At 50.4% G+C, this 21,723-nt stretch overlaps 1 protein-coding gene and 1 pseudogene across 3 annotated transcripts in view; both read left to right on the forward strand.

The window, feature by feature from the left end:
- PSKH1 (protein serine kinase H1) overlaps positions 1-21,628 on the forward strand; it is a 287,836-nt gene extending 266,208 nt beyond the window's left edge. The window contains exons 2-4 of one of the 3 annotated variants that reach the window (XR_002831820.1): positions 6,310-7,336; positions 11,840-12,015; positions 19,407-19,548. Coding sequence is in view for 2 of the 3 variants with exons in the window: in XM_006099443.3 (XP_006099505.1) it covers positions 6,380-7,336; positions 19,407-19,724 (1,275 nt within the window). In the remaining variant the exon portion in view is untranslated. Of the gene's footprint in view, positions 1-135; positions 610-6,309; positions 7,337-11,839; positions 12,016-19,406 lie in introns of those variants that run through there. The other 2 variants (XM_023763129.1, XM_006099443.3) reach the window with 2 other exon arrangements.
- LOC102421702 lies at positions 14,878-19,396 on the forward strand (annotated as a pseudogene).
- Positions 21,629-21,723: the final 95 nt, after the last annotated feature.

Genomic DNA, 21,723 nt, shown 5'->3' on the forward strand with positions numbered 1-21,723 from the left:
GAGCTGCGGCCACGGCCGCCTCCAGGCGCACCGGGCCTGTCTGTGCCCAGACTGGAGCCCTCGGCCCGTGCCAGGTGTGCCGGGGCCTACGGGGCTGGGGAGCAGGCCAGGCGACGGCTGCTGGGGTCCCCGGTGTCCGAGACGAGAGTGGCCTTGAAACATGCTGTTGGCGCTGGGTAGCCTTTCTCTGGGTCCTCGTGGGCCTGGTGGACGTGGCCAGCTGCCCTGCCTGCTGTGCAGCCAGCCGGCGTCGATCACGGTGAACTAACCCGGTTGTCCTCACTCCCTTCTCGTGTCCAGCATCTACTCCACACCCTTCCTTCGCGACTGAACGCCAGGGGCTGGCGGGCAGCTGGTCGCTTCCTTATTCACTCTGGGGAAAAGCAGGCCTGAGTCCAGCCGGGTCGCCTGCCCCACAAGCCAGTCATACCTTCGCCCCACTGTCCATGCTCACTCCCACTGAATGAAGCCGCTGAAGTGATTCCTTCTCACCTGAATAAGCCCTTTACTGCCGAAAACTGGCTCCTTGATGCCTACAGGATAAAGGCTAAGCCTCTTAGGAAGGCAGGCATTCAGGGCTCTTGATGATCGGAGAGGCCTAACCCTGAAATGAGCACCTGTGCATTTCTGCCTCGGTTTACATATGTTGTTGGGTCGTTTACATATGTTGTGTGCCTTCTGTTAGCTCTGTGGTTTAATATCCTTGTGCTTTAGATAGCCAATTTTCTCTTTTGTAATACCCTTCTCTTTCTCCCACCGGTATGGGAAATGTACATCTGTCCTTTAAAATTCATCTCAGGTTTCATTTCCGTGGAAAAGCCTCCCTTGCTTCACAAGTAACCATTGACTCCTCTGTACTTTTATTCACTGGGCTGCTGTTGAATAGATCATGTTGTGTCACGTGATAGTGAGTTTGGAGATTGTGTATCTGCACCCGAGTGTCTGGTCCTGCCTGACATTAACAGTAGGAACTAAGTCCCCTGGGGTAGGTTGTTGGTTTAAGAATGGATATTGATTCAGCTGTACCATTGAGCACCTACCAGGGCCGGGCATCGGAGATGAACACAGCTCACCTGTGTTTCGTGTTTGTGCATGTATGCGCATGCATGCACATGCATGCATATGTGTGTGGTATGTGGTGCAGCCTTCTCAACTTTGATAGTCTAAAGTCGTCTTTCAGAATACAGATTCAAGAGTCTCACTCTCTGAGACTGATTCAGAAGATCTGGTATCTGGATATATATTTTGAAAAAATTCCCCAGGTGACTTTACCGTGCTTCCTGGTTGGAGATCTTTGTCATTGCCTCCAGGAAGCTCTTGTGTCTTCTTTGTCTTGTGGGAAAGACTAGCTGTGCCTTGTGGCCTCCCATTGCAGTCTCATTGCCCTGCCCATACCTTGGGGAAGCAGTATGATTTGATGATTAGACATACGAGCTTTGGAGTCAGAAAGACTGAGAGTCAGTTCTTGGCTTTTATGAAATCTTGAGACTCGCTGAGTCCTAGTTTGCTCATTCCAAGATAGGAATAATCGTCACTACTTTATGTAGTTGCAGAGAGGAGTGAGAGTGCATGTAAGATACTTCTCACAGTAGAAACTCAGCAAATGGAAGCCACTGTATTTACTAATGGCTGTTCTTCCCAGAATATGTCCCTCATTACTAAGATCTCATCTTAGTAAGCCTGTTTGCTCTTCAGACTGATCCTCCTGTAGGAAGCTGCCTTGTGTTATGTGACTTCCTCAACTCTGGTCATTGGGGAAAGCTCTGACGAAACTGCTTCTACTAACGGCAGTTGTAGTTGGCTATTCCCCCAGGAGAGATTCGGAATGCTGACTCACTAGAGGGTGGGTTTGCTAAATAAGCACATTGTCCAGGTCTAATTGCAGTTCTTGCACTTGTTAAGTTGTATTAATGGGCTAGAGAAAATGCAGCTTTCAGGAAATTTATTTGCCTCTGACGCTGAACTAGAGTTGCCCCTCACCTGGAATGGAAGACCCCTGGAGATCTTAGTGTCTATGGAATCTGAGCTAGATACTGGGGTTGTCAGTCACAATTATGGATGAGACTTTCATTTGGCTTTCTATTTTACTTTATAAATGTGAACATGTTATGTGGGCAACTTCAATCCTCTTCAGAACTTCCTGGCTGTATGACATGAATGGGCGATAGGTGTTCCAAAAACAATGACTCCTAATTTTGGAGATAGCTGGGAACACCTGTCTCCATTGAACCCAGGGCACACAGAGAAAAATTTGAGAAATACAGCCGTGGAAGAAGGGAAGCAATTCTGTTTGTTGAGAGCTGGAGAGAGACTTACTGATTTGAACTTCTTTTCCTTCCAAGAATCATACTCAGTGAGTATTAAGCTGATTTGTGTTGGCTAGGTCATCACTGAGCTAATTCTTGGTATAGCCCTCTGTTGCCATGGTGTCTAATGTGATGCTAAAGTAGAAAAATGTGGTGTTTAAACTAGAAAAATGTGGTGTTTTCTTTTGCTGGGAGGAAATGATCTCAGAGGGACCCCTTCCAGGCTGCCAGCCTTTAAGTGGCCTCACTGGGCATTATAAGGGTAATGGACTAAAGAACTTTTGGTGTGGAACCATCTGGACTGTAAGTTCCTTGAGAGCACAGACTATGGTTCCCTTCTTTTTAATGTAATTAAATTAATTAGTTTATTTTAAAATTAATATCAAAGAGAGGAAGGGACGGGGAGAAAGAGATAGAAACATCAATGATGAGAGAGAAGCACTGATTGGTTGCCCCCTGCAAACCCCTACTGGGGATCAAGCCTGCAATCCATGGAATTGAACGTGACCTCCTGGTTCATGGGTCCACACTCAATCACTGCGTCACTCCAGCCTGGCTGGCTACCTTCTTTTAGTCTGTCACAGTCCCTGGCAAAGTTCCTGGCTCACAGTAGGAGCTTAGTAAATATTTGGGGATTGAACTTTGGGATGTTAGAAGGAGAACCCCAGGTACATTGCCAGAGACTGTATGTATTTCTGACAACGGGATGGGCAGTAGGTGGGATGTCTTAGATGGAGTTGGAGTCCTGATAAAATAAGGATACAATAACATTTGAACTTCTTTCCCTCACTCAGTCATAAGGCAGGAGTTGGCCCACCAATTATTACTATGTCCTTAAGAAGTGAGGTCCCAAGTTACTATATTCTAAAAAGAAGTCATAAAATTTTCATTATGGAATAATACTAAAAGTTAAAACATCACAGGAGTGAATAATGCAATGTCTTATTTCAGAGAGAGGAAGGGAGGAGGGAGTGAGAGATAGAAACATCGATGATGAGAGAAAATCATTGATCGGCTGCCTCTTTGGGATCTAGCCTGCAGCCCGGGCATGTGCCCCGATAGTGAATTGAACCGTGGACTTCTGGTTCATAGGTTGACACTCGACCACTGAGCCACACAGGCCGGGCTAGACATAAACACTAATAATTTGGTGTATGTTCCCTCAGCTTTTTAAACTTATGCATTTACTAGTCTATACATTTCTACAATATATATTTTTATTAACTTTAAAAATGTAATATGTGGTGCCTGGCCTGCAGTAAATATCACATGGATGTTCCACATGCACTGCACACATCAAAAACTGAACTCTTCCCACTGTTTACTAAACCTGTCCCTCTTGCTGCACTCTTGACCCTTTTGCCCAGGAGCCTGAGTAAGGGACTGGAGTGCTGCCCTCACTCCACCCTTTCACCCCTTATGTCCAGCCTCCAGTCCCTATCAGTTCTTCTGCTGATATCTTTCCATTCCACCCCACTGTCTGGGCCACCATCCCCTCTCTGGCCCTTTTAGTCCACTTTGATCCTCTTCCAGTTCAGCCTCATGCTTCTTTCTAAACACAGGTTGAGCGCCTCTCGTTCTTTGTAAACCCTTTGGTAGCTTCCCCTCACCTCCCAGGAAGGTCCTGTCTCCTCACCATAACTTGTGCTGCTCTCTACAACCTGGTTCCTGCCTACCTTCCAAAACTCTAGCCCCCCACAGGCCTGCTTTCACACTACCAGATTTCCTGTTTCCAGCACAGGGTGCTACTCTGGGTCTATGACTATGTTATTCTCTCTGCCTAAAACTCCATTCCTGTCTTTCCTCACCTGACTCATTCTTACATCAAATTCAGTGTGGGGGTCACCTCCTTCAGGAAGCTTTCCCTAACCCCTGCGCCAGTCTACATATATCTACTATTGTTTCTCAAGCCTAACACTTACTATGCTATATTGAAATTATGTTTTTATGCTTTTCTTTTCATTTAGACCAGTGATGGTGAACTTTTTGAGCTCGGCGTGTCAGCATTTTGAAAAACCCTAACTTAACTCTGGTGCCGTGTCACATATAGAAATTTTTTGATATTTCCAACCATAGTAAAACAAAGATTTACATTTTTGATATTATTTTATATATTTAAATGCCATTTAACAAAGAAAAATCAACCAAAAAAAATGAGTTCGCGTGTCACCTCTGACACGCGTGTCATAGGTTCGCCATCACTGATTTAGACTATCAGCTTATTGACCATGTTCTGCTTGTGTGTTTGTGTGTGTGTGTGTGTGTATGTTGAAATATAACCTATATTGGATGTCTTATTCATTCTTGTATCCTAGTAGATGTTCAATACATGTTTGACCTGGACTGATCATTTTATCTTCAATTCTGCATGTCATAATTAATAGGAAATTCTCTGCTCTCTTCTTTTGGCCATGGGGCCTTCAGATAGACTTAGGGAAGGGCAGCCTGAGCAGAGTGACCTCTGGAAAGTAGTCCTTCTGCACTTCACCTTGCCCAGGGTCCCACCAGCCACAGGGTACTGAGAGATCAGAACATCTCTGTCTGGGAAACAACTGGGGAAGGCTCCTGTCCTCTCATCCCAAGGAAGCAGAGCCCCCGCATCCACAGCCGGAGTCACATCTAGATGAAGCTGCTAGTGCCCTTTCTGAGCTCAAGGCTCCCTTGGCCTCTTGAATGATGCCCTGTTTGGTGGCTACCTGATGGCAGTGTGCTAAGGCTTATTGTGCCAGGTTCACTGGGATTGATTTCAGCCAGCTCTAGAACTTAATGTGGCATTTTCGCTATCAATGTGGTGACTGGGGAAGTGAGTGACCCTGAAACAGGGCGTTACAATGCCAGGGTGAAGATGGTGCATTAGCAAAGTAGTGGGAGCTGTCCAGGAAAGAGTGAGGTTAGTAGGGCAGAGACGCAGGGCCGTGGGTGGTGGTTGCATGGGGATCATGCCTGCAGGAGGCATAGAGGACCCGGAAGGATATACACGAGGGAGGCCTTGGAGAAGCAGCTTTCTGAGCCCTGGTAGGTGATGTTGGAGAGTCGGCCTCTAACACTCTACACCCCCATTTCAGGAAAGATGAGTCCGAATAATAAGAGGAATGATTTTAACATTAAGAGACCATAAGACTGCTTGCCTTTCCCTCACTCCTCCCTCCCCATCTCCCTAGGCATGTTACCATTAGCTGCCTCACTCCCAAGGCCCAAAGGCCCTTCCTTTACCTCTATCACTTACTTCCTAAGCCCATTTCTTCTAGGAATTAACTTTTTCTACCTCTGTGAATAAATGTTATGAATAAATGTTCTCTTATATATATAAAAAAAGAAAACATAGAACTTCAACTAGGATAAGGAACCCAGGCAGAGTAGGGAGGAAGGTGGGGGCAGTAACAACTGAGCCTGTGCATGTTCCTACCCTCTCTCAGGCTTGAAGAGCAGTGTGAGAATCAGATCCAGGGAGATGTAAATCAAGATTATGATGCTCAGATCCAGTATTTCATATAGACCAGCGGTTCTCAACCTGTGGGGTCGCGAACCCTTTGGGGGTCGAATGACCCTTTCACAGGGGTCACCTAAGACCATCGGAAAACACATATATAATTACATATTGTTTTTGTGATTAATCACTATGCTTTAATTATGTTCAATTTTTAACAATGAAAAGACATCCTGCATATCAGATATTTACATTACGATTCATAACAGTAGCAAAATTACAGTTATGAAGTAGCAATGAAAATAATTTTATGGTTGGGGGTCACCACAACATGAGGAACTGTATTAAAGGGTCGCGGCATTAGGAAGGTTGAGAACCACTGATATAGACCCTCCATTGAGCCTGGGTTCTGAGCACTTAGGGGCCAAAGCCATCCTCCCTTCCAGGAAACCATATTAGAGCCAGGTCTTCAGGCTAGGGCTATCGAGGGACAAGGAGGAGGCAGGAGGGGGATGGCTGGTAACCCTTCAGAGGTTCCCCAGCTATACTGAGTTGTCCTCTCTTCTGTCTGCATAGGTGTAGACGGGGCACTGCTTGCAGAGCAGGTCCTGCCAGCCTCGCTGGAGAGGATGCCCCCGTGTCCGTGATGGGCTGTGGGACAAGCAAGGTCCTTCCCGAGCCGCCCAAGGATGTCCAGCTGGATCTGGTCAAGAAGGTGGAGCCCTTCAGTGGCACTAAGAGCGATGTGTATAAGCACTTCATCACAGAGGTGGACAGTGTTGGCCCTCTCAAAGCTGGGATCCCAGCCGCCAGTCAGTGTGCCAACCCCTGCCCGGGCGCCCCCACTACCGGCTACACAGAGCCTCCTTCAGAACCACCACGCAAGGCCAGGGTGGCTAAGTACAGGGCCAAGTTCGACCCACGTGTGACGGCCAAGTATGACATCAAAGCCCTGATTGGCCGAGGCAGCTTCAGCCGAGTGGTACGCGTGGAACACCGGGCAACCCGGCAACCATATGCCATCAAGATGATTGAGACCAAATACCGGGAGGGGCGGGAGGTGTGTGAGTCGGAGCTGCGTGTGCTGCGCCGGGTGCGCCACGCCAACATCATCCAGCTGGTGGAGGTGTTTGAGACTCAGGAGCGTGTGTACATGGTGATGGAGCTGGCTACTGGTGGAGAGCTCTTTGACCGCATCATTGCCAAGGGTTCTTTCACTGAGCGTGACGCCACACGGGTGCTGCAAATGGTGCTGGATGGCGTCCGGTATCTGCACGCACTGGGCATCACACACCGAGACCTCAAGCCTGAGAATCTGCTCTACTACCACCCAGGCACTGATTCCAAGATCATCATCACCGACTTTGGCCTGGCCAGTGCTCGCAAGAAAGGTGACGACTGCCTGATGAAGACTACCTGTGGCACACCTGAGTACATTGCCCCTGAGGTCCTGGTTCGAAAGCCCTACACCAACTCAGTGGACATGTGGGCACTGGGTGTCATTGCCTACATTCTGCTCAGTGGCACCATGCCCTTTGAAGATGATAACCGCACCCGGCTGTACCGGCAGATCCTCAGGGGCAAGTACAGTTACTCGGGGGAGGTGAGTCTGCCCTGTCCCTCCGATGTTGGGAAGCCCATGGGTGGGGGGTTCTGTCCTTTAGCTTTCCATCAGAAGAATGTGCTCTGATGGAAAAATGATGAAATAAGACTAGTAGGGTGTGTGAGTTTGGGTTCCCCCCAAAATGAACCCTGAGACAAGGACTTGGGAGCAGATCATTTAATTGGGATGTGATTCCAGTAAGCATAAGTGAAGGGTGGGGGAAAAGAGGCAGAAAGGGGAAAAGCCGATAAAGGGTACATTAAGGAGAGGACTGCCACTGTGGTCCACTGGAACTCAGTCCCACTGGGGACTGTGAATAATCATGCGGAATGTGTCTCAGAATTGTACCCTTGAGGGGCAGGGAAGTGAATGGTTCTTAATTCATTGACTCCCGTATGAGTCAAGAATATCTTTGGGGGCTTTAAATCCCTAGCACTTCTGGGCTGTCCTGAATGCCAACTAGTGTCAGAGAAAGTCCTCAGGCAAAGAAGCAGAGAGCTGCAGGTACTGGCAGTGGGAAGCTGTTAGCACACACAGGAGCACCGCAGCTATAGGTGAGCTTAGGTGGGCTGATAGGACATGGGGCAGGGCCTCCACAGTATCTGCTCCATAGGATTGGGGCAAGCTAGAGTGACCATGCCCTGTCTAAAGGAGTAGCTGCTTCTCATCTCTGCCCAGCTTTGCCCCATAGCAGTGAGGACCCCATACTTCCAGATATTCCAACTTTTGAAAGAAAATCAGAAAAATCTGATCTTAAAATTTTGGAATTGATTCATATATTTAAGCAGTATCTTGTGTGCCAACAAATGGTAATCTGCAGGCCAGATTCAAACAGCTGGCCATCAGTTTGTGTCTTTGGCTCCACTGATAACTGACAAAAATCCATTGGGTTTCAGCACTGCTTAGAACTGCAGGAAGGTGCAGAAGAAGTAAGGGCTGGTCGGTTCTTAGGCAGGACGCTGACTGGTAGGAAGTGAGGCTGACCTCAGGAAGCAGGGCTGCAGGCATAATGCTGTGCTCAGGGAGGCTGTGAAGAAAAGATTGTTTTTGACTTTACGTAGGAGATAAGATGAGCTTTGTAGGAGGACAGGATTCTGCCAAGGCAATGAGGGCCCATCCCCAAGTGCCTCTTACAGAGTGTTCCCCCCAGTGTGTCCCTCAGGCCTGGGCTTGCTGAGGAGCTGTCTGTGTCTCTTGAATAACGTCATGGAGGGGAGGGAGCTCTGGGACTGGATTCCTTCAGCCCAGCTTTCCTCCCAGAGATCTCAGATTGAGCCTTCTCTGGCCCCAGCTAATTGACCCAGAGCAGCGTTACCTGCAGGAGTCACCTAAAAGCCTCATGCCACTTTGCCTTCAGCACTTGAGGTCCTGTGCTCCATCATCCTCCCTGACAGCTTCCAGACATGGTCATGTGGTCAGTCAAGGATTTCCATCCTGTGTGGATGGGGACTGGCATTCTCTGGGGGATTCAGGTCATGTGTTTCAGGGTGGTGTGAGGAAGGGAGGGAGGCCTTCCTCTTCCGGCCACCCCCGTGCTGGCTACAAGCAAAGGAGAAACTGGAACATTCTCCAGCTCTCCCCTAAAGTTTCTCATGTTTTCTTCTTTGCTCCAAATGGCATTCAACAAAACAAGTATTGACTGGCTGGGATGCCCACACTGCAATATAGTGGTCACAGAGGACATTGTCCTATCCACTCTCTGGGCCGGGTTTCATCGTGGGTTGGAAGACCCAGAATCCACCTCACAGAGGCAGTGTTGTGCCTAGGCCCTGCTAGTTTGCTGTGCTCTGGGAGTTCTAGCCACTGGAGCTCTGTGTGGGTCCAGCTGGCAGAGGGAGTAGCAAGTTTAGCTATGGAAGGGAGGGAAGTTCCCCAGAGATGCTGACAAAGAAAGATCATTTAGAAAAATCTGTAGGTTTTCCCAAGAGTTCCTGATTCTGGCAATTGTTGGACAGGCAATTTATCTAATTGGAGCTTCCAGAGTCTTGCTAACAGGCTATTGATTATCTGAGGGTGGAAAATGACAAATGAATGCGGTACAGAATGGACTCAGGCTTCCTGCTCCTATTGTAACCATTAGACTGGGTCCTGAGATTCCACTTCCTGCTCTGCTGGAATCATAGGGGTCTAGTAGCAGAGAGAAGCACACCAAGTTGGTCCTCTTCAGTACCCTATCTCCCACAATCCTGACAGTCTAGGTCAGCCGTGGGCAAACTACGGCCCGCAGGCCGGATCCGGCCCGTTTGAAATGAATAAAACTAAAAAAAAAAAAGACCGTACCCTTTTATGTAATGATGTTTACTTTGAATTTATATTAGTTCACACAAACACTCCATCCATGCTTTTGTTTCGGCCCTCCGGTCCAGTTTAAGAACCCATTGTGGCCCTCGAGTCAAAAAGTTTGCCCACCCCTGGTCTAGGTACTCTGGCCCCAACCCTGGCTTCATGCCTTATCCCATCCCCTTATACACCATAGACCCAAGACGTTTGCTCAACTCCCACACTAAGCTTTTGCTCAGGCTTTCCCCTCTGCTCCCAATGTCAGCTTTAGAAAAGGTCCAATTCAAACATTATTTCCTTTCCAAGTAATGCCGACCACTGCCATTGTGTAGTGCCTACTGAGTACCTGGCACCGGACTGAGGGTTCTATATCCACCATCTCTAATCTCTACAACAGTCAGTTTAATCACTCCCATTTTACAGATGAGGAAATTGAGGCTAGTGAGGTTAAGTAACTTGTCCATGCTCTCACAGTTAGAGGGTGTCAGGCCTGGGATTTCAATCCAGGCCATCTTGGTTTCAGAGGTCTTGGCTTTCACATCCCTGCAGTCTTCTGTCCCTGACACATGCCTCTGCATGTTACTGGAGTCTGATTCTGCACTTTCTCAGGCTGAGAGTTGTCTATGGACATCTCTCTCTTCCTTGGCTAATGAGGCCCTTGAAGACAGTGTGTGTATCAGTACATATGCTCTCAATACTTTCTCCTGACTTCTCCTGAGGGAAGCACCAGTGATTGTTGGTGATGACCTCAGAAGGGACCCAAAAGTTACTGGCAAACCCGGCTGCCCATGGTGGCTAGGAGTGCTCTCTTTTGGAGGCTGGATTCTAGGAAGAAGTGGGGAGCCTGCTGGCGATGTGCTTAGAGGGTTGCTGGCCAGACCTACTTAGAAGTAAACAAAGGAATCTTGGAAGAGGAGGGAGTGCTGGGAAGGAGAAGACTGACAGATGATTTTGAGGGGAAATTTGAATAGTTACTTGGTGACTGGAGGTGCTGGAGTGGAGAGGGCCAAGCTAAAGTCACAATGGAAGTGATGGGGAGATGCACTGACCAGATGTGAGGAAGGCATGTGACTGTGTGATCAGTCTGAAGACACAAGGAGCCACCTTGAGAGAGCACGCTTCCTGTCATGGAAGGCCCCAGGAGGACTAGAGCAGCTGTTTTTAAAGGAGTGACACAGAAAGTGAGTCATCATCTGTACACCCATACTGGAGTACTCTTACCATTCTGCTTGTAGATTCTGTGATTCACTTGACATGAAATGTGACGCCACTGGCCTAATGTCATTGCTTTTGTCGAGAGTTCTATTCCTAGAGCAAGGACAGATGAAGAGGCTCTTGGAGGATTGATGGCAGATGCCATCAGCAGCTTTGCTGCCTCCCTATGTTTAGCACCCTTTCATTGTCACCCTCCTCTGAGCAGTCTCTGAGCTGTGGGCGAGCCCGGGTCACTACACCAGGAACAGATGGGACTGGGTAAAGGGTTTCACAGAGCCTCGTTCAGGAGAGTGAGTGCTGCTGGGCAGAGGACAGAATCCTAGTGGGAGAGGAAGCCTACCTGCAGGACCGATCTGCCACTACCTGGGGGATAAAGTTTGGTGGGAGGTGGCTTCTCACGGGTGGGTTTCTGGGCTGATGATCTACTTGGGGTCCAAGGGCAGTTAGTTGAGCCATCTTGTAATTCTGATAGCTCTGCAGTAGGATGAATGCCCAGAGCCAGAGTTGACATTTACATTCCCATCTTAGCTCTTCCCCATTTCTTAAAGTGATTCTGCTCTGAGTGTTGAAGATAAAATGAAGTGGAGAGTATGTAGCATGTGTCAGTCTCTCTAGGTGAAGGGGTTCAGTGCCTGTGGGGGCTGGTCATGCAGCCTGGTTCACATGTTCTAATAAGGAGCACCTGGGTGAGGGGATAGGACCTTGCCCAAGAGCCATGGGGAGGATTGCTTGGGGAGGTGGGAAAGCTAGAGACTGGGTGTGTGTTTAAGCAGCAAACAGAATGCAGGGAGGTGGGTGGTATGTTTTCTAGCTCAGCTTGGATTCTGCCATATGCCTTTAATTGCTCGTGTTCCCACTTCCATTTTATATGGGGGCTGTGACGGATCATCAGTTCCCCATTTTTTTTTCTCCCTGTCCCCCTGCTGCCGGAGTCCGAGGATGGCTTTCCTGTGTCTGGATAGCTGGCAGCATAGGAAATTACAAATTGATTTCAAATTCTTTGTTCAGAGTCATCCCTCAGCCCTTATTTCCTGCCTGCCTACTGGTGGCTGCTGGGTATCAAGTGCTGGATGATGAAGTTGTCTCTATTCAAGGGTCCCAAGAGGACAAGCACTACCCCCATACCTGTTCAGAAAGGATTCCTTGACAAGGGCCACCGTACCTCACCAAAGGTCCTGGTACAAGTAGGTGTTCAACAGATAAGTCTCCCTCCTTCCCTGCAGGAGCAGATCCCTCAGTCCAGATCCCTGTCTGGTCACTGGGAGGTGGCATAGTTTGGTCACTGGGTGGGGGCAGTGGACCTCATTGGTCACTGTGGTTGGAGACCTCTTGGTTTGAGACTTCTTGGAGGAAGGCAGGAGTGGTTCCATCCTTGTGAGTGCTGACCATCTACTTGGGGTCCAAGGGCAGTTAGTTGAACCATCTTGTAATTCTGATAGCTCTGTGGGGGCAGGAGGCAGGCTCTGAGTAGAGAGGGGCAGCAACCCCGTCATGTGCCATTTCTGGGCCACCACTTGGCTTCCTGGAGCCCTGTCTTCTAGGCATCCCTCTGCTGCTGCTGCCCTGGTTGCACACTCCCCAGAGAGCAGTACACTTCCATTGTGGCACAGATAGGTGCCCTCCTCTCCATATTGCTGCATTCAGCCATTCCTACTAAAACACCTTGCTGTGACCATCTCTAGCATCTCATTAGCCCAGGGTCAAAGCTGCTTTTCATCACTGCTGTTTCCCACCCCCAGCCCCCACCGAGGCCTCTTCAACAAAAGGGACGTGTCGTGGGTTGTGTTAGGAGTGGTTATTGGTGCACCACCTGTCCCCTCCCTCTCTTCCTCTCTTGCTCTTATTGTCTGTCTCCACCTGGATAGCTCTGTCCTCTCAAAGGCCCTGTCACTTCTAGGCCCTCACGTTCCTTTGGGAGCTGCTGGGGCTGTTGTCTCTCCCACATTCTGACCTCTTTAAATCTGCTGATGGCCTCCCCTCCTGCCCACACTGAGCTGGAAGCGCTGGCCCATCCCCCCACCCCCAGTGGCTTTCCAGGCTCTCTGTCCTCAGTCAGTTCTCCCATCACACAAGGTCACTCTTCTCATGCATGCCTGCCTGGCCTTGGTTTGTCTGTCTCCTGATGCAAGTTTGGTCCCTAGACTTGATCCCCACTCCAGTGTGGTTTGGACAGAAAGCTGGCACCTTTATCTCTTCACTCATCTTGCTACCCCGTGTTGACCAAGTGCCTGCCCTGAGCTGAGTCCAGTGTACCAGAGTTCCAGGGGCACAGACCTCTGGGGCAGAGGCCATAGTGTGAGTGCTTTGCTAATAGCCATCAGGCTTCCAAACTCTCAGAAATTAGAATTCTAATTAGAATTAGAAGTTGAAAAAAAACTACACCTGTTTAGGCCTTGGAAACCTCTTGGCCTCAGTAGAACCCATGGGTGGAGATAGAAGAAATCACTATGCAGCAGGCTCTGAAATCTAGAACCTTCCAGGGCTGCTTCAGGTCATTGTAAAAAGCAGACATTCCTCGGTTGTTGGCACAGGTTGGCAACATCCCCCTGATTCCACATCGAGCCCAGAGCATCTTTCCTTCACTTTGTGGACTCTGGGCAGGGACAGGTGGAGGCACAAGATTTCATTTTGTTCTTCTCAAGTTTCAGAATACAGCTTTACTAACCTTGAAGTTGTCATGTCTTTTCTCATTTTATTTTTATCTTCATTCTCTGCCTCTTTTTTTAAAAATTTATTTTTATTTCAGAGAGGAAAGGAAAAGGGAGAGAGAGAAAGAGAGAAACATCAATGAAGAGAGAGAATCATTGATTGGCTGCCTCCTGCACAACCCCTACTGGGGATCGAGCCAGCATCCCGGGCATGTGCCCCTGACCAGAATCGAACCCGGGATCCTTCAGTCCACATGCTGACGCTCTATCCACTGAGCCAAAATGGCTAGGGCCTCTGCCTCTTTTTAAAACTCTATTATCGCCCGGATAGTTTGGCTGGATCCATGAATCAAGAGGTGGCAGCTCGATTCTTAAGGCACATGCCCAGGTTTCCGACTCGATCCCCAGTAGGAAGCATGCAGGAGGCAGCTGATCAGTGTTTCTTTCTCATTGTTGTTTCTATTTCTCTATCCATCTCTCTTCTTCTCTCTCTAAAAATCAATGCAAACATTAAAAAAACAACAACTCTATTATCTTCCTTCTTTTTCTCCCCTCAGGCTCTCCTCCCCAATGTCCTTCTCTTTTCTGCTGCTCTGCCCCCACCCACCCCCTGCTGGATCCCAGGGTGGGGGAAGCCCAGGCACTGCAATGGTGAGTGTCTTGACCAGAGGCGGTGATGCTGGTTCCACTGCTACAGAGTGCCGAATTCTGCTGCAGCTTTCCAAACACTTTTCCTCGTGGGCAACATCAGTGTGTGCTGTTCTTGTCATACTAATAGTTCTGTTCTCTTGCGTAAACCTGAAGCCCCATTTTCCAGAATTTCCTCTGTGCCCTTTTCTCTGCTCTCATTTAGGCCCACGTAAGTACAGGAAGGAGGCCTTTGAGAGTGGGAATGCTGAGTCTGAAAATACATTTTGAGACAAAGCTGAGGGAAGAACTGAGTCATGGGAGCAAAGCCCTGTCTTCTTTTTTCCCTTCCTTCCCCTAGCAGCTCTTTGGTGGGGCTGCCTTCTCTGCCAGGGAACCTTCCCCAGAGTCATCATAGGCTGGAAAAGAACCCATACAGGTCAAGAGGTCAATTCGGCTTAAATGTTAGATGCCATGCTTCTTTTCCTCACACACAACCAAGTGAGGAAAAAGATGGAGAGCTATCTTCTTAAAATTTAGAACTTTAGGAACTGGAAGAGACTTAGAATTCATTGCATTTAGCTCCTTCACATTAAAGGTGAGGAGGCAGTGATTTCTCTAAGGTCACATAGAGAAGGTAGAACTAGAACACGGTCGCTGAGCTTGCAGCCTAACATTTTAATCTGTCACCCAGAAGCTATTTGGAAGAGACACCAGATCTTTCTCACGCGTCGCTTGAGAGTGGTCAGACCTGCCTGCCAGAGGAGTTTAGGGAAAGCCCTGTGAGCGGGGTTTGCTGCTGGGAAAAAGCAGCAAGCTTCCTCCTCTCTCTGCAGCCAAGGCCATCCTTTGTCTCCTTAGCCCTTGAACTCCAGGTGAGGCCGCTGTATGGCTTGGGTAATGTTCTTGCCAGGCCCTTGTGACATTAAAGGTAGAGCAAGTAAAAGGGGCTCAAGCTGGAGTGGAAACCCCGTTGTGATTTGGTGCCTCCCTCTGAAGGGAGAGTTGGGCTCATCAGGAGCCGGGGGTTGAGGAGGCTAAAGATGGTCAGGAAGTGCCCACGGGAGAGGGCCCTCTGGCCCCTGTTAGCTTCTCTGCTGTGACAATATCAGTAGTAGCTGCCCTGACTACCAGGGAACAAGGATTCTGGAGGCTACGGACTAGGGAGAAGGGCAGCCAACTTGATGGTCAGAGCCAGGGTGGAGGTGATGCCCTTCGTCAGGACAGAGCCCATTCCCTACCCACACAGCTCATGAGAGACCTGTGGGAAGGAGGGTGTAGGCTGTCATCCTGGGTATTAAGCTGTCCTCTGATTCCATAGCAGAGGGAGGCCTGAGTGTCTGGAGGCAAGGCAGACTGACATTTTAACATTTTCTTCCCTGCCCTGTGCCCCATGTCAGCCCAGAAATGGGTGGAAGTCTCTGGGAGACTGACCAGGTGGTACTTGGGGCCTCTCCCTCCTGTTAGCCACCTGAGGCCCATTCGTGTTCCTGATCTGGGCCCAAGTATACTGAGCTGAGAGTTCTATTCTTTACCCAGAGCCAACAGTTAGAGCTGTGGAAACCCAAGGGCATAACTTTTTAATCATTTTTATTTTTCTTATGTCCAGAATACTTCCCAGCCAGTCAGTCATAGGCTGACAGACATACTCATGTGTTTCCAGAGGCTCAGGCATGTTGAGGAAGGAGGTGGGGTGGTCTGTAGGTGTTGAACGCTTTCTTAGGAGGTGCTGAATTGTACTTAGGGCCAGAATCATGGCCATGGAGTGTGGAAAGCTTTGCTTTTCCTTCCTGAGACCTGTTGGAGACTTCAGCAGGGCTCCCAGGGGCCCCTATTCTAGAAGTCAACCTGAGCCCTGCCCCCTCATCAGTGCACTGAGGACCACCTTCCTGTGTTCCATCTGCCTGACTTCCCACTGCTAGTTCCTCAGTGTATGAGGGTTAGGCTGGGTGCCTTTGGCACAGCCTGGTTTTCAGGTCAGCATGGCTTGAATCATATTGGCTCGGGGGACCCACATGGCCCAGCTACTCACAGTGCCTCAAAAATGGGGAGAACTGGGGCCTGCCAGAGAGGGCTGGGCTGGCCCTCAGACAAATGAGTCCATCAGCATTCTGCACACAGCCTCACGTACACAAGTAATTGGAGAGGCGAGTGTTTGGGGGAGTTGGAGGGGCAGATCAATCTGACTCACTTTGGCACTAAGCAGGGGTCGATGCCCAGTGTGTGCCTGTGCTACTCTGGAGATAGAGATGCTTACGCCCACAGGGCGGGTCTGGTGAGAGGCCTATCTAAGACTGCATTAGAGCTGCAGGGGGCCTTGGTTGGAAATGTCTCCAATCCATCCATGTTCAAGTTCTTGACTTGTTCAAGTTCCAGCTTTGCAACTATTTCTTCTTTCATCTGCAGAGGAGTTGCCCCTCTTTTGTCTTGGCTGGACCAAGGGGCAAGGGCAGAATTCATGTGTTAGCCTTGTTTGGCTAGCCCATGCTTCCTGCTGTTTCTTGGGCTATCCTACCAACAGGCCAAGCTGAGCTACATTGTGTTCCCCAGTGATTACTCCTTTTCTTGGAGACCATAAAAGATGGTAGTGCAGCCCTGGTATTCCCATGACCCAACCTGTTCAGCTCTAGATTTGCTGGGTCCATCAGCGGCCCATTGTGCCTGCTTCTTTCCATCTCAAATGAGTGACAGGGGCTTTAGTGAGTGCCTGTGGTTTGGATTGGCTGGCCCCTCACATTGGCTCCTTGTGTTCAGGTGGCAGCAGCAAGCCATGGGGCTTTCTTTTTTTTAATTGATTTTTTACAGAGAGGAAGGGAGAGAGATAGAGAGCTAGAAACATCGATGAGAGAGAAACATCGATCAGCTGCCTCCCGCACACCTCCCACTGGGGATGTGCCCGCAACCAAGGTACATGCCCTTGACTGGAATCGAACCCGGGACCCTTCAGTCCGCAAGCTGACGCTTTATCCACTGAGCCAAACCAGTTTTGGCCATGGGGCTTTCTTGAAGTCTGAGCCAAAAGCTACTGTGGCAACAACTGCACAGTCCAGTCACCCTGCATGTTGGCCTCAGTATTGGAGGCCTGTAGGGAAATGTGGACCAGGCTTCCTGTGTGGGAAGGCCATTGCTCCCTGCACTCCCTCACTGCTCTTCGCAGGTCTCTGTAGGCCTCCCTGGGCTGCATGTTCCTGAGGCCCTGACTGCTCACCTCCTCCTGAGGGCCAGTATCTCTCTCCCCGGGAAACTCTGGGAGCTGGCCCATTGTTGAGGAGGACCCTGTTAGGTGGCTGTTTAGAAATACTGTCTCTCTGTTACTGTCTTCCAGTTCAGCTCAGTAAAAGTTGAGATTTGCCTCCAAAGGGCAAATAAGGGTAGCAACTGCAAGTAGCCCTGCCCCTTCTTCAGGACCCTGGATGAGTGTTCTCCCTACCCACCCCTGTACAGTAGTGGAGAGGGGCATGGGGGAGGAGTTGGAAGTCTAGGGAGCCCAACTGGGGGCAGCGATAGTCACTGTTTAGTTGTGTCTGTGAATGGGCATGGAGCTGCCCTGAATGTGGGCTCTCAGATTTTCCTGTGCCCTCTCAAGAGTGTGTTCAGGGTTATCCACGTGAAGGGCACTCTGCGGTGGAACAGGCAGATCTCACCTGGCAGGAAGGAGGGTGATGGTTATCTGCCACAGGCTCAGCAAGGGTCCTAGACACCCACCCTTTGGTGGAGCATCAGAGCACATGCCGAAGCGCCCCGGAGATGTGGGACTTGGGGCAGTGCTGTGTCCGCCCTCCTCCAGCAGAGGGGATAGAGGGCCCAGGGCATCTGGTCTCTACCTGCCTGAGCCTTATGGCCTGGAAGCAGCTCTAAGGAGGGGACCCATCAGGCGCTCTTCATGGGTTGTTTACTCACTGACCCTACTGAGGACCTCCTGTATACCCAGCACCAGGCACTGGGGCTCATCCAACTCATCTGGTCTAATGGAAAAATGAACTTTAAATCGCTGGAATAATTGCTTAGTACTGAGGGCTAAGAGGGAGTCTGAGCAAGTGTCCTTTATCCTAAGAACCTAAGGATTCACCCAGGTAAAGACAGGTTGTGCAGGCTGAGCCCCTGAGATGGACAGCTGCCTGGTGTTATGGCTGAGATGCGGCAGCCATGAGAGTATGTGTGGCAGAGCAGGCTTTGTGCTGTTCCTCCCTGGAAACAGAATGTACTAACATGAGGCTGGTGCAGAGCACTGCCAGGAGCCCCTGCGTGCTTAGAGAGGTCATGCAGACGGTAGAGTGTCCCTAAGCAGGGTCTGGTCCCTGGCTGGCCTGCAGGAACCCCCTTTCCTCACAGCAGATGGAGAAATCCAGTTTCTTTCAATTGTTTCCTTTTCTTCCCATGGCTGGGAGGCTGATGCTTGGTGTTGGGCCTGTTGTGGTTGCCCACCACCACTTTGTCAGTTGAAGGGAGGCTGGACCCTCTCTTTAAGGGCTAGGAAGTTCACCTCTAAGTGGCCTGGACAATTCCAGGGATTAGAGCTTGAGTGTGGCTTTTGGAGCCTGTCAAGGCCTGCTGGGAACAGGACTTTTAAAAGGATAAATATGTCTGAAAGACTGTGGTCCAAGGCCATTTTTGCTGGCTGTTAGTGGGGTCTTCAGAACAAGAGGGGACACACAGCTCTTCTTAAAATTAAAGGTGTTTATACTTGAGATGAAACTGAATTCTCTCTAGGCAAGAGATGTGCTATGTGTACAAGAAAGTTCAACACAGTGACTCCTGGTGGCACACAGAACAAAACCAGCGTAATCTGGGGAAAGATAACTCATGCTCATGGAAACAGTGGCATGGTTCATGCCAGATATCAAAGCAGCCTACCTGCTAAGGACATTGGACACAGAATCCATGTAATGCTGCATGCCTCAAGGATTTAAACATATTGAAAACGAAATAAATAAAAGTGGACTTGTTCTCTTGAAAAAAAAAATTAAAGAGTCTGGCTCAGGATATGGAGGAAGGTTTGGGTCTTTCTCTTTAAATCCCCCTGAGTTATAGTGGTTCTGGACTAGGGTGTGGGGGCTCTTGACAGGGGCCACCTCCCTGAGTCAGGCTTTGAGTCCAGGGACCCTTAGAAGTTTGCTCCCTGGGGAGGGGGAAGATCCTTCTCCTTGGAAGGGAGGCCCAGAATGTTCTTCGTGGGAGGAACCAGGCAGTGAGGGGAGAGTGCATACACTGACAGGTCTGAATGCTGTGGTGGTGGCATTGTTGGGATGGAGAAGGCAGTGTTGAGTGCTCTCGCTCTAATGCTTGTCCTTGGCCTCTAGCCCTGGCCCAGTGTATCCAACCTGGCCAAAGACTTCATTGACCGCCTGCTGACAGTGGACCCTGGCGCCCGTATGACTGCACTGCAGGCCCTGAGGCACCCGTGGGTGGTGAGCATGGCAGCCTCTTCGTCCATGAAGAATCTGCACCGCTCCATCTCCCAGAACCTCCTCAAACGCGCCTCTTCACGCTGCCAGAGCACCAAATCTGCCCAGTCTACACGTTCTAGCCGCTCTACACGCTCCAACAAGTCACGCCGTGTGCGAGAGCGGGAGTTGCGGGAGCTCAACCTGCGCTACCAGCAGCAGTACAATGGCTGAGCTGCCCGCCAGTGGTAGAGACATGGCATGGTTCCAGCCTGTCGCACACTGCTGTGCCATCTGGGCCCTGTGCCCTCTCCGGTGATAGGCCTGTATGGCCAGTGGGAGGTGAATGGTCCCAGCCCCTTCTCTGTGCCTTCAGCAGTCCCCATCCTCACCTGGGCCTAGTGTGACAGAATGGAGCTGGGAGCCCCCTGCACTTGGAGCCTGGCCTGGCACTGATGTTCCTTTTGGTGGGTAATTGCTATGGTACAAGATGGGGAAAAGGGTAGGACCCGGCCTTCATTCTCCTTCACCCCTTACCCTTGGCTCTTCCTCAGACCAAAAGGGCATGCAGTGCCAGGTAGAGGGTGTCGTTGGGACAGTTATTTCTGGAACCCCCCTTTCCTCTACCTACCTTCCTGCCCAGCCCCCCACATTCCATGGCATTCTAATCTTCATGATTATACCCCAGTGAGAGGTCCAGGTAGGCACAAAGCCTGTGCCGTGGCTGGACTCTCAGCCCCTGGGTAAGTATAAGCAGCCCCCCACCTCCCAGCCAAGGTCTGTCTTCATTCATGGAGACTCAAAGGACCACTCCTGGCCCTAGGACTTGCCAGGATCTCTGGTGGTAGGGCCATGGCATGGAACTGGGTCCTTCTGGACTGTGTGGCCCTATTGGTAGCAGGCGTGCTCTAGGCTCCAACCGCTCTGACTGTGCCTCCTCTGCAGAGCCGACCATTGTCTCCCTCTCCCCCTTGGATGCATAGTCTGTTCTCCAGGTGCCTCCTTCCCAACTGTGGGACATTAAAGGGAGCCCCACTGCTGCTACCTGGGTGATGGAGGCACCTGGGCCAAGGCAGAGGGCAGGGGCTTCCTAGGGAGGGCCCCATCAGGGCTCCAGTGCCAGCCCTGGTTCTACCCTTGGTACTTCCCATTGCCCTTTTCCTTTAGGCTCTGCTATTCCCTCTTCTGCAGCTGCATGAAGGCGCCATCTAGTGTCTGGCATGAGTATAGGCAGCCTAGGAATGACCACCATGTTCACCCTTCAGCCTTCAAGAGGAAGGAGCTGTTGCATTGAGGGAGGGTCTCTGGGCTGCTCTACACTCCCCTTCTGCTGAGCTTCTGCGCAGCTCCCCCTGGAACTTAGCCAAACTGTGTGATCTGCCTCTGAACCCTGAGCGCCTGGGGCACTGGCCTTCTCACAGCTGGCCTTGCCCAGTGCAGCCTGTCCCCGCTTCCTTTCACAGCATTACCTTTCCAGTCTGAGCCCCACTGAATCTCAGGTTGGAGGGAGCCCCTGCGGGAGGTGAGTGGAATTAGGTGGCTGCTTTCCTAGACGCCTGAGCCAGACCATTCCCATGTCAGTCATTGTGCCTTCCCCCACCACAAACTGGGCTGGAACCCAAGCCCCCTCCATGCACAGCTGCTTTCAGTGTGTAGGGCCCAGCTTTAGCCTTAGCTAGACTGCAGGGCCCCTGCCAACAGGGAGGGTTTGGCCCTCACTCAGTTCCTCCCAGTGGTAGCCATGGGCCAGGCCCTCCTCTTTCTGCATGTGCCACCTCCAGTGGAATACCAAGCCAAAGAGATCATTCTGGGCCAAGTCGATTGTGCCTTATATACCCCCTCCTTCTGCCCCCAGTGCCCTGGTTCAAGGCAGCGGAGAGCCCAAGCCCCATGGCCTCAGAACTCCCCTGACTTTCCCAAGTGCCTCTGGGGGCCTGAAGCCCTGGGGAATTATTTCCTCTTTTGCCCAGGATAGGCCTGGTCCTGAAGGTAGGACAGGAGTTTGGAGACGGGCCTTCATGCCATGGACTGTGGGTGGAGAATGTGCAGTTATTTATTTTGTGTACTCAATTTGTAAATGTATCCTCTGTACTCAATAAACAGGCTGCCCTCCTCAGGGAAGGCTGCCCATTCCAACAGCCCAGGCTCCTTTCTGTGGACCAAGGGGTCACTCAGGAGGAGGGACTGGGGGGCCCAGTCTGGGAAAATCCTGATCTCTCAACACTTGCCATGC

Source organism: Myotis lucifugus, unplaced genomic scaffold, assembly GCF_000147115.1.
Source record: "Myotis lucifugus unplaced genomic scaffold, Myoluc2.0 scaffold_274, whole genome shotgun sequence".
Classification (NCBI taxonomy): Eukaryota; Metazoa; Chordata; class Mammalia; order Chiroptera; family Vespertilionidae; genus Myotis; species Myotis lucifugus.